Source organism: Gopherus flavomarginatus, chromosome 14 (assembly GCF_025201925.1).
Source record: "Gopherus flavomarginatus isolate rGopFla2 chromosome 14, rGopFla2.mat.asm, whole genome shotgun sequence".
In the NCBI taxonomy this organism is placed as follows: Eukaryota; Metazoa; Chordata; order Testudines; family Testudinidae; genus Gopherus; species Gopherus flavomarginatus.
The window spans coordinates 10,842,620-10,860,789 of NC_066630.1; the positions used below are offsets into that span (position 1 = coordinate 10,842,620).

The window sequence follows — 18,170 nt, forward strand, 5'->3', positions numbered from 1 at the left end:
TCTTCATACTGAAATGTGATGTCTGCTGCAGTGAAGACTGGAAAACCCACCCAAGAGAATGGCTGAAATCCAGGAAGGATTCCAAGGAACAAGGAGCTCTTTGAAGAGGTTTGATATGAAGTGCGCCACATGGTTTTTTAATGCATTATCACATGATGCCAGAGCTTCCTCTCTCAGATCATTTGCCAGGAGATTAACCGATGTCCCCATACCAGTTTCAGTGATGGAGCTTTTTAGCCATCACCTCTGGCAAGTTTTCTGATCTTGTGGTTTCAAGACACTTTTCACCCCGATTTAAGCCTGTGAAATCCTTTGATGCTATCATTTAAATTCTATATAAACCTCACTCCTGCAACAGCGCTATTTTTAACCATTGCCATAGTGACAATGCCGTAAGGTGTTTCACACAAGGCTACACCACACTTTTCAGAACAGTGTTTCTCAATTTAACCTTCTCTGTTTGCAATATAAAAATACTGAACTTCCATTGCTAGGGCCAGATTCCAATACTTTTACTCTTTGGGCATAATTCAGTGGGGCCACTAGTGGAGTAAAGTGCTATTCATCATGAACAGAGGTATCAGAATCTGATCCCTAGCAATTCACACTGAGTAGTACCTTACACTCTGAGTGGTTCCATTGAAATGCGGAATAAAGTACTATCTATAGTGAGTAAAGATGTAGCAATTGGACCCAAAAGGACAAGAGAAATACTCATGAATCAGTGGGCCATTAGCAGCTGATATTTGACCCAAAATATAGGTTTTGTTAAAAACAAAAATTCTCACAATGGAGACCAAGGGTTCCAAGTCTGTACTTGAGTTCTGGGGGAAAATGTTTATTTTAAATGTTGTAAGCCAAAAACTGCAGCATTGTGCCAGTTCCCAGTGCATGAAAACCGAACAATGAATTTGGAAAGGAATATAAACAAAAGTAAAATTGACCAGTCTATTTTCACTGTCCAGGCAGAGAGAACTGTAAAAAGTAAACAGCGTGATTTGCTGAAATGAATGGCCACTTGCTAGCAGGAGTGGATGAGCTACACGCCTGGTGTTTCCAGCTCACAGAGGCACAAGGGGGTAATGCCCAGCCCAAGTCATGCTTCCCACTCTACCACAGAAGACCCAGTATGGTGCTTTTTGCAATGGCAGCTCAGGAGACTAACCACAATCCTATCAGGTCTGCAATCAGCATTCTTAATGCCAGTTTAAAGAACATGAATGGCTACATCCCAGGATGGTGATGGTAACTCTTTACCCATGAGAACAATTAAAATGCAACCAAACCCCATAAAACCTTTTGATGTGCATCTTTTCTCCTCCTGTGTAAATCTCCATCCTGCTCTCTGGAAAACCAGTTTCCCACTGGAAAGATTTATCTTGATTCAGTGCAATTTTGTATTCCTCAATCAAGCATTTCATTATTAACAACATTAAAAATGAGTATTGTGATAGTGACCAAAGTCCTCTAGCAGGACTGGGGTCCCAAAATGCTAGCTGCTGTACATACACACACACACATACATACACACACACATACAGCGAGAGAAACCTGGTCCTTGCTCTGAAGAGCTTGCTATATGCAAGAAATACAGAGTAAGAGACAGATAACGTATAAGGAAAATGCCAAAGGTCCATATCTTGTTATTTATATTTGCCCCTATATGAAACCTCTCTTTATTTTCCTCAGCCAATATGATGAACACAGCTGAACTCTCATGCCCTTTGTCCACCCTGCCTACCGCAATGAAATACATTCAGGTTTAGCATGAGGGGAAAGGGGAATAAAAGCAGCCAGTCAGATGATACAGAATATTTATTCCCTTCTGCAGTAAAAGGGGCTTCCACAGATTTTAACACTGACTGTCATGAGACCAAAGCTGGGCGTGAAGTTACGGCACTGGACTGGGAACTTAGGAGACCGGATTCAGTTCCTATCTCTGACATAGACTTCCTGTGGAATTTAGGGCAAGTCACTTAGCTTCTCTGTTCCCCAGCTGTAGAACAGGGACACTATACTTCCTTTCAGTTTTGTCTATTTAGATGGTAACCTCTTCAGGGAAGGAAAAGTATGTACAGTGCCTAATACAATGGAGTCCTGAGTTCAGCTGGGACTGAACCCCAGGTACTAACACAATACAAAGAACATATAATGATAGTAAGGCTTCTCAGTGGAGAACTACATTAGACATTTGCATCTGGGTTCTCCAGACTTGCATAAATGTTTAGAGCTATATTACCAATGAGAGAGTGTGCTGGCATCAAGGTACCGTACCAAAGTATCATCCAGCAGAGCAACCAACCTATTGTAAAACAGATGCAGGTATTACCCTACCAATCGGCCTGTGGTGAACACCACCTTTCTGAATCACCAGGCTTCCCATTTCTTTGTGGGTTCCCTCCAGATCTGCTTAGTCACCATACCAAGCAACTTTCCACACGAAAAGTAAGTTGACAGCTGAGTCAGAGTCACAGGTGGTAGCAGAAGTGAGCTGACAAATTTGTATCAGCAGCAGCAGCGGCAAATTCTGTAGCTGCTCTCTAAGATGCTCAACTTAATCCTGTATAAAAGGGTGGCTAGCCCCTTTTTGAGGTAGAGGCCTGGGGTCAAACAATCCTAGTTACAAAGTAGGCACACCTGAGTAGGCCTTAGATGATTCCCCTATAACAGCAGCAGAAAGCTGAGGGGATGAGGGGGGGAAGTGAGTGAGCGAGAGAGAGAGATGTTCAGGGAGAAACCATCAGAGGAAGCTGGGGTAGAGACTGCAGAAGAGCTGCAGCAAGCAAGCAGGAGACCTTTCGTTACGGGGAAGGGTTTGAGCCTGGAAGCCAGAAGGCTAAAGAAAGCTAAAGACAATGGAAGGCAGGCTCCCCAGGTGCAAGACGGAAAAGACTCCAGCCAGGTAGGGCCTGGGAGGGGCCTGCCAAAGCAAGAAAGGTCCCAGGCAGGTAAGCCAGGGAGTAGAAACAGAAACTTTTTGTTTGTGTGGACTTTTGCCAGAGTTTTAAATGGGGTTTGGAATTTTATTTTGAGTTTATTTTCTGTTAATAAACCCAGACCCCAAGGAGGGGCATTTCTGGCCACAAATAAACTATGGGTGAAGTTTATTGAGGAGCCCAAGAGAGGAAATTGAGGCGCGGGGGAGCCACCTGCAGGGTCACCTTATGACCCCCAGGGGGCACATGCGAGGAGGCCACTCATTGATATCCTGCCTTTGCCCTTGCTTCTATTGTGAGTTCACTTGAATTGCTGAATATGTTCCAAGGTAAACAGCATAACGTTAGTGGGTGTTTTTCCTCTGAAAATTTAAGCAACCAAAACATTAACAATTATATTCCAGCAAACAGGAATATGTTAGGACAAAGTATATGGGCCAAGATTTAAGCTCTGCCATTGTTCCGTGGAAACGAATTGCTTCCTATTCCTGGCAAAGGGAAGGCCTTTCAAATCAAGATAATGTTTTATTCTATTAAAAAGAAAATTTTAAAAAAAAAAAGCAGCAGAGGAGCAAAAATAAATCCTTCTATACAGCAAATATCCACTGAGGTTACATTACTCAAAGTTTCCCAGAATGAAAGGCTTGCTTGCAAGCACAAAGCTCATCCTTAAGATCAGCTCCTAGAGAGCAAAGTTGTCTCCATATTGCTGGAAGATGTATGAGCGAAACAAACCATGCTAGCTACGGTTTTTCTTTGCTGTTTAAATCTTCAAGAATAGACTGTACCTTTACCATCTGCCCAGTGACTGGGGCAGGGTGCAGCTGAGCTGCACCAAGAGCGGACCAGAGGCATAGTGAGCATCTGATTAATTCTACCCTCGGAGGAGGTAATCTTCTGGCCCACACCACCAGCCTCAGCTCTCTTGGCAGGCACACTAGGTGGGGTACGAGAATCCACCTAGTCTTTGTCCCTCCTGCTCACTCCTTGGCCATCAGTGCAGGAGGGGAAGTCGCAGCACATATAACCTTCATGCTGTGACCCATGATGCCCCCATATTCTATTGCAGGGCTGCATAAGCAGTACGATAATCTTGCCTTCGAGGCTAATTTTACATCACTCATACACTGAAATATTGGTAAAAGGAAGATGAGGCACAGGTAGGTGGCAAAAGCAGAAGTGCCTTGGCTTAGCACAGCCTTTGCACACAATGTTATTTGTCAGCTAAATGGACATGGACAACAGATAGAATATTCCGCATGGTCATGAGCTGGGAGAGGGTTAATAACTCCTTAACATTTGGATCTTGCTGCTGAGAACTAGGATCCGTTCGAAGAATGGGCTTGATCCTGCAAGGTGCTGAACACCCTGGCCTCAATCCAGCAAAGTACTAGAATTCAATGGGATCATTCAAACAGTAAGGCTACTAAACATGAGGAAGATTGGCAGATTCTGGCCCGTTAGCTGTAGAGCACTGAGGTGTCACTGCATGAAATCTGATGCTGACCTGCGAATCATGGTCATCATATAACACAGCCAAACAGACTCAAAATATTGCAAAGATGCATTTACTTCATTTGTTCCTCCCGTTAATTTCTTTAACATCCTCAAAAGATTGTCAGTGTGTACAATTTATTAATGAGAGAGAAAACATTAATAGTTTACATTTACATAGCACTTTCCAGCTCAAGATCTAAAAGGATTAAATATGCCTCACACTACAGCTGTAAGGTAGATATTAGTATATCCACATAGGTAAATCAAAGCATAAAATTTAAGAGCGATTTATCCCTAAATTCTCCTTTCTCTGTTTTATTCCCTTACTCCGGGCTTGGCTACACTACAGAGTTGCAGCGCTGGTGAGGGGGTTACAGTGCTGCAACTTAGGATGTGGCCACACTTGCAAAGCACGGCCAGCACTGCAACTCCCTGGTTGCAGCGCTGGCTGTACACCCGGTCGAGCCTCGGGTGTAGGGATTCCAGTGCTGGTGATCCAGCGCTGGTCAGCAAGTGTGGACACCCACCAGCGCTTTTATTGACCTCCGTGGTATAAGGAGGTATCCCAGCATACCTTAGAAGCCTCTCTAGTAATCATGCACACTCCATTGCCCTGGGCTCAGCTGACCCCTCCTTTAAATGCCCTGGGAATTTTAAAAATCCCCTTCCTGTTTGCTCAGCCAGGTGTGGAGTGCAATCAATCATTCAATCAATCAGCGACCATGCCTCCACGCCCCAAACGAGCCCCAGCATGGAACAATTCCAAGTTGCAGGATCTCATCAGTGTTTGGGGTGAGGAGGCTGTGCAAGCACAGCTGCGCTCCAGAAGGAGAAATTATGATACCTATGGTCAGATATCGCAGTCCTTGCTGAGAAGGGGCCATGAATGGGATGCGTTGCAGTGCAGGGTCAAAATAAAAGAACTGAGGAGTGCTTACTGCAAAGCCCGTGAGGGAAATCGCCGCTCAGGAGCTGCCCCCACAACCTGCCGTTTTTACAAGGAGCTGGATGCCATACTTGGGTGTGACCCCACTGCCAATCCGAGGACCACGATGGAGAGCTCAGAGCAGGGAGAAGTGGGGAAGGGTGTAGAGGAAGCCGACAGTGAGGCTACTGGCGTGGAGGGAGACACCCCGGAGTCCCAGGAGGCATGCAGCCAGGAGCTCTTCTCAAGCCAGGAGGAGGCTAGCCAGTCGCAGCAGCTGGAAGTTGCTGGTGAGGAAGAAACTGAGGAGTGTGCTCGGGGTAGAGCAGATTTTTATGTTTTGGGAGAGGAGGGTTTGGGTTATGGCTGCCTGCATGCATGCCTAAACGTGGAATAGCCCATTGATTTGCTCTATCACGTCTCTGTAATCTGCCTCGGTAATCTCTTGAAAAGTTGCAGCCAGAGCGTGCGCAATGTGCTTTCTCAAGTTTATCGGGAGAGCCACCGTGGTCCTTGTCCCGGTCAGGCTAACTCGTCCGATCCACTGTGCAGCGAGGGGTGGGGGGACCATGGCTGCACACAGGCAAGCTGCATAGGGGCCAGGGCGGAATCCACATTGCTGTAGAAGACCCTCCCTCTCTTCCCAGGTAACACGCAGCAGTGATATATCTGGCAGTAGGAAATCCTGTTGAGAATTTAGGAATACTTGAGTGCAGGGCGCCAGGTTCGCGGTCCCCCCCCCCCCAGCCCCGCGGTGTGTTCCGGTCTCCCCACTCCCTTCCCAGCAGGCATCCAGCCCCGCGGTGTGCTCCGGTCTTCCCCCCCGCACCCTTCCCAGCACGTAGCTAGCCCCGCGGTGCACTCCGGTCTTCCCCCCCTCCGCCTTCCCAGCACGCAGCTAGCCCCGCGGTGCGCTCCGGTCTTCCCCCCTCCCTCTTCCCAGCACGTAGCTAGCCCCGCGGTGCGCTCCGGTCTTCCCCCACCCCCCTCCCAGCAGGCATCCAGCCCCGCAGTGCGCTCTGGTGTTCCCCCCCCCTTCCCAGCAGGCATCCAGCCCCGCGGTGCGCTCCGGTCTTCCCCCCCCCCTCCTTCCCAGCACGTAGCTAGCCCCGCGGTGCGCTCCGCTCTTCCCCCCCCCTCCTTCCCAGCACGTAGCTAGCCCCGCATGCGCTCCGGTGTTCCCCCACCCTTCCCAGCAGGCAGCCAGCACAGCTGTGCGTTTCCCCCCCCCCCACCAGCAGGCCAGCAGTTACGTGAACCCCCCCTCGCCAGCAGCTCGCCACCTTCCTGTTCACTACTGTCCCCTGTGCAGGACACCAGCTACCTCCTGTACCCAGTGCAGATAAACCCCAGTGACCCATCGGTCAATTCCCCGTCCCAGGTGCACTCGGGGCAGAAACACTCACCCCATTGCTCGCCATGACTTAGCTTCCCTGGCCTCTCTGTGTTATGTGAGGTATGTGGGAAGGATGCTACAAAAAGTCTAAAAACTCCTTCACTGTGTGATAATAAACAATGTAACCTCTGTGTATTACATGATTCTATCTTTGTTTTTTCTAGTGACCTTGACTAATGCAGCCGGATCACCGGCCTCACGTCGCTTGCAGAACTTGAGAAGAAATCCCAGAAAATCAAAGGAAGAATTGATCAAAGCAGTTATGAATCACTACAACAGAGAAAGTAGGAAGACGCAAGAATGGAGAGAGAAAATGTACGAATGGAGAGAGAAAATGTATGACTGGAGGCAAACAGAAAGCAGGAGAAAGGAACTGGCAATCAAAAAAACCTCAAAGCAGATGATAAGCCTCCTGGCTCGCCAAACTGAGTCTTTCGAGTCTCTCGTAGCCATGCAGGCAGATATGTACCGTGGTAACCCACAGCCTCCCAAAGCTCTCTTTCTTGTTCCCCAGTATTTGCACAAAACACCTTTCTCCAGCAGCCAGTTTCTTATTACCCCCAGCTGCCCCCAACACCTGTACGATCATCTACCAGCCCTGATAACTATAATTCTTACCCTGTGCACTCCACTCCCATTACCCTGCAGCATAGTAATCCTGAAGTGCAGCAGACATTGAACAGTAATCAAAACAGGACATATTCAAACCTCTGAATGTACAGTCCACCACCCTAACCCCCCTGGCCTTTTATGTACTGTACTTTGAATAAAGGATTTTATGGCTTTTACAATACGTTTTATTATTGCTGGAAGTGGTAAATATTGTACCCCAAGGTAGAACAAAGCACAGCAAAGGCACCAAACATTACTGTTGGCTCTCAGCATCAAATTGCTCCCTTAAAGCATCCCTAATCCTTGAAGCCCTTTCCTGGGCCTCCCTAGTAGCCCTGCTCTCTGTCTGTGCAAATTCATCCTCTAGGCGTCAAACCTCGGAGGTCCGTTCCTCACTGAATCTTTCACCCTTCCCTTCACAAATATTATGGAGGGTACAGCACGCGGATATAACAGCGGAGATGCTGCTTTCCCCCAAATCTAGCTTCCCATAAAGACACCTCCAGCGGGCTTTCAAACGGCCAAAAGCACACTCCACAGTCATTCTGCACCGGCTCAGCCTATAGTTGAACCGGTCCTTGCTCCTGTCAAGCTTCCCTGTACACAGCTTCATGAGCCATGGCATTAAGGGGTAAGCGGGGCCTCCAAGGATCACAGTGGGCATTTCGACGTCCCCTACTGCGATCCTGCGGTCTGGGAAAAAAGTCCCGGCCCTCAGCCTCCTGAACAGGGCACTGTTCCGAAAGATGCGTGCATCGTGCACCTTTCCAGGCCATCCTGAGTAAATGTCAGTGAAACGCCCACGGTGATCCACAAGCGCTTGCAGAACCACGGAGAAATACCCCTTGCGATTAACGTACTCTGATGCCAGGTGGGGTGGTGACAGAATAGGAATATGCGTCCCATCTATTGCCCCTCCACAGTTAGGGAACCCCATTTCTGCAAAGCCATCCACAATGTCCTGCACGTTCCCCAGAGTCACAGTTCTTCTTAACAGGGTGCGATTAATGGCTGTGCAAACTTGCATCAGCACCATTCCAACGGTGGACTTTCCCACTCCAAACTGGTTCGCCACCGATCGGTAGCTGTCTGGAGTTGCCAGCTTCCAGATTGCAATAGCCACCCGCTTCTCCACTGGCAGGGCAGCTCTCAATCTCGTGTCCCTGCGCCGCAGGGTAGGGGCGAGCTCAGCACACAGTGACATGAAAGTGGCTTTTCTCATCCGAAAGTTCTGCAGCCACTGCTCGTCGTCCCAGGCTTGCAGGACGATGTGATCCCACCACTGAGTGCTGGTTTCCCGAGCCCAAAGGCGCCGTTCCACGGTGCTGAGCACGTCTGTTACTGCCACAAGCAATTGAGTGTCTTCAGCGTCACGCGTTTCAATATCATCGTCTGACTCCTCACTGTCACTTTGCAGCTGAAGGAATAGCTCCACTGCCATGTGTGATGTGCTGGCAACATTCATCAGCAAGGTCCTCAGCAGCTCAGGCTCCATTTGTAACAGAAATCTCAGAAATCGCACTGCAGACTCACAATGCCGCCAAACTGCTCAGAATGTGTAGCAAAGCACCACGGGGCGTTGGAACAGGAAGCGGAAAGACCCGCACACTTCCTTCCCCTTCCCACAAGCCACAGCGCCAAAATGGGACGAGGTGCTCTGTGGGATAGCTGCCCACAATGCACCACTCCCCACAGTGCTGCAAGTGCTGTAAATGTAGCCACACTGCAGCGCTGGCCCTACACAGCTGTACGAACACAGCTGTAACTACCAGCGCTGCAAAACTGTAAGTGTAGCCATACCCTCCTAACCACCCATTTGTACTGCCCTGTACAATTCACCTGTAAGTAGCTGGTAAAAGAAGTTGGTAACTATACAAAACACAGCAATAATCTACATTTTCCTGGGTAACTATTTTTCACAATCCATGCTATCAAAAAATGCCAACACCAAAGCAATTCTATGGGAAGGACTTCCATTTATTTTCACATGCACTTGTTGTGGGCAGAATGGAATCTCGATAAGCGACCAAGTAAGAAGTCAACCTGTTGGACTGCACTGGAATGCTTCCAAAGAAAAGTCCTCTGCTGATCTCTCAGCTCCAAAAATAACATACAGGAAAGTTATTGTTTCACACCGTGGGGTTTATACACATAACAACCCCATTCATTCCCAAGTAAATGTCTTCATAGTCAATTTGGACATGTAACAGAATTCATCCACAGTCCTTTAAAAAGTCACATTTTGGTGGTTGGGAATGATCTGTTTTTGACATATTATGGTGTAATTTGTGAGCCAATTTGTTTAATAATCCCATAATTAATCAACCTCATTTCCAATGAACATGAAAAATTACCCAAGATTCTTGGATTAACACCACCCAAGGCTGCAAGTAATTCCAAATCATTTCAAAGCATGAAACAGATTGATAAGCAGACTGATGTTACTTACAATGAATAGGAAACTTTAAAAGGTACCCTTGGCCCAGTTTCACATGAGTAAATAAACAAGTACCCAGTTGGCCTAGAATATCTCAAGATTAGGCTGTTGTCTGCCTTATTGTAAATTTCTATACATCTACTAGATTCTGTGGCACAGAAACAAGTGGGCTCAATTACTGTACCACCTGAAAATGTGTTTGATACATACTGCATGGAGGCTACCACAGGCTGATAGTGCAAGGCTATCCCAAGCTGCTCAGTTTGTGGCCTTGTCAGGGTTTAGGGATTCTGGAGGGAAAAGACCCTTCTCTTTAGACAGAGGACATGGCTGCAATAGAGCGTGAAGAAAGACAGAAAAAAAGAAGTCATCACCTAAACCTCAACTGGAAGGGACTTTTCTTCATTTGAATAAGTTGAGCCTACCCACCAGGGATGAAGAAATGATGCATCTGAACACCTGGGTCAAGACGAGGTCAAGTCACTTAATTTTTTGCTGTGGCCCTTCTTGGCATTTGCACTTCCACAGCACCATCTATGCATAGCTCACAGGGTGTACAAGAGAAAGGGCACTTCATAGTTACAATTATTAAGGAAAACAGTGAATGCAAAACCTACCTTCCACTGCAAAGAATGAAACCACTGATCCCTCAGGTAACTGTTTGCAGCCTGCAATTAAAAACAAAACACATACAAATGGAACCATTAGATTCTGTTAAAGCTCTGGAACGTTGAGCCAAACACAAGCGAATCACCTGCGTGTTCTTTAAAACCCTCCAAGCAGCGCACAATTGCGTGGATTTGAAATCTCTGACCTGGGCTCTCTGCTCTAGAATTATCAGCTTCAATCCACGCCCTTCATGAAAGCGGAGGAGAGTTTTAAAAATCTACCAAAGACATGGGTTTGCATTATCATCCATTTGTTTTAACAGGCAGCAGTGACAAAGACGTTATTACATCTTCTTTAAATTTAAAATATTAAATATTTACCTTTAAAAGAAAAACCTAAAAAAAGCATTAACTTCAGCAGATCCAAAACCCTTTGAGCTTGATGGAAAGATTCCCATTAACTTCAATGGGCTTTTGATCAAGCCTATGGGGATAGCTCAGTGGTTTGAGCGTTGGCCTTCTAAATCCAGACTTGTGAGCTCAATCCTTGAGGGGGCCACTTAGGGATCTGGGATAAAAATCTATGTGGCGATTTGTGCTGCTTTGAGCAGGGGATTGGACTAGGTGACCTCCTGAGGTCCCTTTCAACCCTGATATTCTATGAACTATATGCCACTAGTCCTCTATATCAGATCACTACCCTGGATTAAAATGCTGATAATATTTTGCAGATAACTCCACTTATGCACCATCCTCCCTTGTTCCCCATTCCCCAGCTGTGATCTAGCTACTTGAGTATCGTCTTGGCAACAACAATGACAATAGAATGCAATGAAAATGTTAAAGAAAACACACACATAGTTTACAGTATCTGCATAGTCATTCTCAATGTAACATGTGCATCAGTTTTTATCCATATTAAGCAGAACTGCTAAAAATTCCTTGTGTTCAACTAAGGTCACAGCCAATAAGGAAATAGTTCAATGCTCCCAAAGGTCACAACCTTGATACCAAAAATTATAAAAGCAGCTACACTGACGTAAATCCATTAAGTGCACAGAAAAGCGTACATGTCTTTCCAGGGCTTCCTGTACATTAGAAATATTTTGTGTGGGTTTGCTTTTCCAGCTCCATCTCATTTCTTTTCAGCTGCTAGGGCTTTTTCCTTGCAATTAGGGATGTTTTAAATGAGTAGTGAAAATAATAGCATGATCAATGCAAGACCTTTGTAAGTAAATGGCAAGGTTCTTCACCGGATAAAAATGCATCTCCTTTCAGAGGGGCTTGTGTCCTGCAAGGCAAAGATCCTACAAACTATTTCCCATGCACCTGAACAAAAGTTAAAGCATCTTGTAATTATTTCTCCTCTTCTCCACCTTTTTGGATAAGCGTTAAAACCTAGAATGCATAATTAACTTTATTCCAAGCTAAAGGTAACTAATGCTAACCAGAGCAGCAAAAGTTAAAGTTAGGGTATGGCTACACTTGCGCGGCAGTTCTTTGAAGTTTCGAGTGTGGTCGCAGTGCCAGCGCTGGGAGGGAGCTCTCCCAGCACTGCACGTACTCCATATCCTCTACAGGGGTAGCTTGCAGCGCTCAGAGCCGCGCTCCCAGCACTGCAGCACTGATTACACTGAGGCTTTACAGCGCTGCATCTTGCAGCGCTCAGGGGGTGTTTTTTTCACATCCCTGAGCGCGAAAGTTGCAGCGCTGTAAAGCGCCAGCGTAGCCATGGCCTTAGTCTAGGTACCAAATATGCCACTAAACTGAGGGTCTGATCCTGATATCACTGGTGAAAATCAATCATGTCTCACTAACTCCAGTGGAGTAACGCTGTTCTAACAGCAGCATATTATCACAATCAGCGGCTCACCTAATGCACAGTGGATCATCAAACAAAGCGGATTTCAAAGAGACTAAGCATATTATCTACTGGTCCTGTTGATCTAGCTGAAAAACGGAATGCCCATTCTGCCAGAAATTCTGACATTTCAAATCAGAATGAAAAACTAAAATTTTGAAATTTCTCATAGAATGGAAATACTAAAAAAATACGATCTAAATACTTAAAATTTTGATAGTATTGAATCATTTCATTTAGGTAATGTCAAAACATATATTATATATACCACTGTAGCCAGGCAGTTACCCCGCTCCTGAGAGTAAAGGCTGGGCTGATTGGGAAACAGCCACAGCTGGGGCCACGCCCCAATCAGGCCACATCTGGCCCTCTTATAAGGGCTCAGGGAGGAGCAGGGTGAGTCCTTCTCTCTCTGGAGACAGAAGGACCTAGCTGCCTGGAGGGGCAAGGGTACCTGAGGCTGAGCAGTGCTGGGGAGCTCCAGCCTAGCAACTCACCAGGCTGAGGCTTTTTTAAGCAGATACTGGGATTGGAGAGGGGAAACCCGGGGATAGGCAGAGGCAGCTGGTCCAACTCCCTTGTCAGTGATGAGTGGCCATTTCGGACTGCAGTTTGCCCCAGAGAAAGGGGGCTGGATGACGACTGGCAGTAGCCACTGAGACAAGGTGGAGATAGAGGGTTGGCGGTTACCCCGGGAAGGGAGCCCCAAAGCAGGGGTATTGCAGAATGCAGAACCCCAAAGTAAAGGGCACCAGGGTCCTGCAGAGGGCGTGCCGGGCTAGACAAGAGCTAATTCCCAAGATGACCAGCAGGAGGCGCCACACTGGTGAGTCTCGGTTTGTTACAAACACCTATTACAATTAATATTTTAATATAATAAAAAATGTTAAATGAAATGAATCCAAATGATAAAAATCTAAACACGTTCTGACAATATCAAATGAAAAGAAAAAAAAAAAGTCAAATCTGTTTCAATTTTTCCCATTGAGTATTTTGTCAAAATACACATGTTCCTACAAAACATTTTGATTTTGATTAAACTGCATTTGCTGACCAAAAATTGTTCTGTGGAAAATTTTTCAACCAGCCCTAGCTGACTGGACACATTGATGGTCATGTACTCCTGAGGACTGAAGTTCAAAAACTGCCCAAAACTTTTGTATCTTGTTATAACAAAAGCCAGCTGCAGTGCCAGAAAGTCTGTCTGCCTGACGAAGGAAGAGGCAATCCCTGGTCCTGAATTCCACCCCGCTCTTCTGGCCCTGAATGTAGGAAGACATTCTCTATGAAGACACCACCAGAGAGCCACAGGTGTTCAGCAAAACAAAAACCTATAGTATAGAACTGTCTGGCACAGGTACACCTATCAGGTACCATGCTAGACTAGCAAACACACTGGGAGATAAGAAAACAGCAGCAATAGAATTTCAAGACCAAAAACTAAAATGGCCTAGAATAAAAGCACAAAAATACATTAATAAATTGAAATGATCACTGTTCCCTTCTAGGCCCTTGATTAAAATAGTAACATTTGGTACCCCTGCAGTACCTTCTGTCCAATCACTTTACAAATATTAATTAAGCAAGCAAGCCTCATACCCCAGAACTAGCAGCAGAGCTAAGAGCAGAACCTAGGGGTCCTGGCTCCCAGGCCCTTGCACTAACCACTAGACTAGACTAATATTTCCTCTTCAAGAAGCCAAACGTGTGTTCTGAAAGCACTACTTTGCTATATGGACCATGCCCATGCAGAAACCAAGGGCTGATTCCCCCATGCCTCCTTGATCCAAATTGATTAATTAAGCTCAATATTCCAGCCAGCAAGCAAGTTCTTATTTTCTGTAGGTTTGAGAATGTGTGTGTAGCATACAAAGGCTCGAGGGCATGCTATATGTCCATCAGATCTGAAGTTTCCTAAAGGAAAATCAAATATTAGCTGAGCATGTAAAAGTTCTATTAAATTACTAGCAAACAAACTTTCTAGATAGCTATTGTTTTTACACTGATAACAACAACATACACTAGTTTCTAATACTAGTGATTATTAATAGGGAACTGCAGGACTCTTACTCCTTAAAAGGGCAACGTCAACTTGTTTTAGGTCCTAGATTTGATCTATGATGTGATCTGAGCCAAATGTAGGTTCTTGACCATTTGCATTAAAGGAAAAAAATCACCATTAGACATTAACTACCCTTCATTTTCCAGACATTGGAGAGCACAAGACCATCATAAACACCTAGAAAATCAATATAAGCAAGTGGGTTTTATGACCAACATTGCTCCTTCTGGAGCCTAGACATAACAGGAGATAGGCATTTAGAATAATCTCTTATCCAGGTTTTTACAGACAGTATACACAACAAGAAACAAACAAAAGGCTGAGACAATACTTGACCCACAAAAACTGGAGGAAAAACCCAATGACATGGACTGCTAAATGTGAGAGCGCAAAACCAACAGAGGAAGAATTTATATTCAAATTTCAGAGGGAAACACAACAGAATTTTTTAAGAAAGTAGATCCAGCGATGTGCCTAAACTGCAAGCTTAGATTCAAAACTTTGTGAAGCATTCAAATATGGTGTTTTAGTTTAACCTATTATACAGAGAGGCCATCAGCCAAATCTTCATTTGGATCTGCATCTGAATTTGGAGTTTCAACAGCTCCAGAATTTGGGACTTCTTGGATTTGGGTTGAGACCACTTCTAAGAAAAACTACTACAAAGAAGATGATAGTAAACACAAAAGCAGAAAACAAACCTTTAGGAAGTCCCGGTAGGTCTACCACTGATCGGGAATGAATGGTATCAGGACCTTATCAAGTTAATGCTTGTATCCCAGAAGCTCACTCTCCAAAGTGCTACGCCTGGCTAGATCAAATTTAGTAAGCTTAACCACTCTTATATCTTGCTGGGGCTGTTTTGACACTAACACTCTCTTGCCCATACTCGGCAAGACCGGACAGGCTATAAAGCTTAATCTTCCCAGTACATGCTTCCTCTTGCATATTTCCAGAGAACTGCTAAACCACAGTTATGTCCAGGAAATGTTGGAACTTTGGCAGAGGTATGAAATTGCTCACTGTTGCAAAACGTTCTCTTCTTTTAGGCTTATACTGAAGAAAGGGTAACTGGGCCTAGGTGATACTTATCAGGTTAAATAAAAGTTCAACAAGACACAGAAGTAACAGCAATATCTTTTATGACTCAGGTGTTGATCTAGTTTGCCTGGGCAAACACCTTCTTTGTGTGAACAGTCACAGTAAGTGTTTGTGCATGCACTCTCTGCAGTTGAAAAAAGCAGTCCTCAAAAGTGTATTTCTATCACATGAAAGCTTTGAGGCTATGGTTCCATTGAATATCTAAGTCAGGTTTGTTCTGGTCCAGAATGACATCAGCATGTATCTTCAAACATTAAGTTATTGATTTTTTATTGTTTTTGCTAATGCAAAACATGCACAAACACGCACACAACTCCTACAATTTCCTTGCCTCCTCTGTGCTTTTGTTTGCCATCCATCAAATGAGTATAACAATATTTTTCTACCTCACAGGGATATCATGAGACTTAATTAATGTTACTAAAGCATTCTGAAATTCCTTGAAGTTTATGATTAGTTTTTATTATTAGGTCCCTCCTCTCCCTTAATGGACCTCATTTTGATCTCTACACTTAGGTAAAGAAGAATAGTTGGAGATCAACACCTACATAGGAGATTCCTTATGCACTTTTGGGCCAAACCCCCAATGAGTAAAATCAGCACAATTCCATTTCAAGAGCTTGTCGTCCATGACTTCAGTGAGATTACTCACATAAGTAAAGTCACGCACATGCTTATGTGTTTGTCAGACTGTGATTTAGCTCAAAACAAAATCCTTGATTTAGTGAATCAGCTCCTAGGCCAATTTACACTGGCTGAGGATGAGACCCATAACTTTCATTCAGCTTTAGGATACAATGAAGAGGTGAGATTGAGCCATCACAGAGTTTAAAACTTTATTTTTAAAAGTCATGTTTTAGCTAGCTATTTTAGCTGCACTGGGGAAGTTTTTCTTATTATCTCTGTCTCATCTGTACAGCCAGTACTATTCTGCACCAGTTATTTTAAAAGGGACATTACCAATTTCGAAGAATTACACTTATGTCTGGCAATGTTTCAGCTGCCATTTTCACATTCTGCCTTTAAGACTAACATGAATTAAAGATAAAAGACACAGAATAATTCCCTCATTTTTAGTCTGGTTAGTTTGTGCATCTGGCAGCACTTTGCAGATAGCTGGTTCCACTATTTCCTGTTCATAGTCAGTTAGACCCCAATGCAGCAGTGAGCTCTGCGCATCAGTCCCACGTGACCGTGCAGAACCCTCATTAGTTTCTGTGAGGTTTGGTGCACGGGTCTGGCTGTTGGGTGCTTATTGCATCCGGGACTGAAGCTTCAATTGGTCACAGAATATCAGGGTTGGAAGGGACCTCCGGAGGTCATCTAGTCCAACCCCCTGCTCAAAGCAGGACCAATTCCCAACTAACTCACCCTAGCCAGGGCTTTGTCAAGCCTGACCTTAAAAACCTCTAAGGAAGCAGATTCCACCACCTCCCCAGGTAACCCATTCCAGTGCTTCACCACCCTCCGAGTGAAAAAGTTTTTCCTAATATCCACCCTAAACCTCCCCCACTGCAACTTGAGACCATTACTCCTTGTTCTGTCATCAGGTACCACTGAGAACAGTCTAGATCCATCCTCTTTGGAACCCCCTTTCAGGTGGTTGAAAGCAGCTATCAAATCCCCCCCTCACTCTTCTCTTCTGCAGACTAAACAATCCCAGTTCCCTCAGCCTCTCCTCATAAGTCCAACCCCCTAATCATTTTTGTTGCCTCTGCTGGACTCTTTCCAATTTTTCCACACTCTTCGTGTAGTGTGGGGCCCAAAACTGGACACAGTACTCCAGATGAGGCCTCATCAATGTCGAATAGAGGGGAATGATCATGTCCCTCGATTTGCTGGCAATGCCCTACTTATACAGTCCAAAATGCCATTAGCCTTCTTGTCAACAAGGGCACACTGTTGATTCATATCCAGCTTCTCGTCCACTGTAACCCCTAGGTCCTTTTCTGCAGAACTGCTTCCTAGCCATTTGGTCCCTAGTCTGTAACAATGAATGGGATTCTTCCGTCCTAAGTGCAAGACTCTGCACTTGTCCTTGTTGAACCCCATCAGGTTTCTTTTGGCCCAATCCTCTAATTTGTCTAGGTCCCTCTGTATCCTATCCCTACCCTCCAGAGTATCTACCACTTCTCCCAGTGCAGCGTCATCTGCAAACTTCTGAGAATGCAGTCTACGCCATCCTCCAGATCATTAATGAAGATATTGAACAAAACCGGCTCCACAACCGACCCTTGGGGCACTCTGCTTGAAACCGGCTGCCAACTAGACATGGAGCCGTTGATCACTATTTCAAAGAGCATACCCATTTCAAAGAGCAGAGGACAGAAAAACAAGTCAGAAAAGAGGAAAATGTGAATGTAACACCCTAAAAACATAGCAGCAGCCTGTGTAGGACCTGAAACTCTTTGTAACTATTTTATTTTATTATGACGATGACGAACAGGTAGAAAACTGAAATCAATGGAGCTATGACAACTGACATCAGCTGAGAATCTTCCTCTCTGTCTGTAAGTCAACATCTATCAATGCCATTTTGCCAACAGCTCTATTCCACTAACTTATCCTATCACACTGAAGTGTCACACACTGCTGATCTCTGCATTATTCACAAGGGTACAAGAAATGGCTTGTCCAGATAACAAAATGTTACAACAACAATTCTCCTTATTACAGTGCCCTTTCTGTACATCATCCTAAAGAACTCCCCAGTCAGCAGCAGTCCTGAGAAAATA

The 18,170-nt window shown here is 45.2% G+C and overlaps 1 protein-coding gene across 2 annotated transcripts in view; it reads right to left on the reverse strand.

Annotated features, from left to right (window-relative positions):
* CMIP (c-Maf inducing protein) overlaps window positions 1–18,170 on the reverse strand; it is a 183,406-nt gene that overhangs the window by 58,841 nt on the left and 106,395 nt on the right. For both annotated transcript variants that reach the window (XM_050923007.1, XM_050923008.1), the window contains exon 3: window positions 10,421–10,471. In XM_050923007.1, the coding sequence (XP_050778964.1) occupies window positions 10,421–10,471 (51 nt within the window). The remainder of the gene's footprint in view (window positions 1–10,420; window positions 10,472–18,170) is intronic.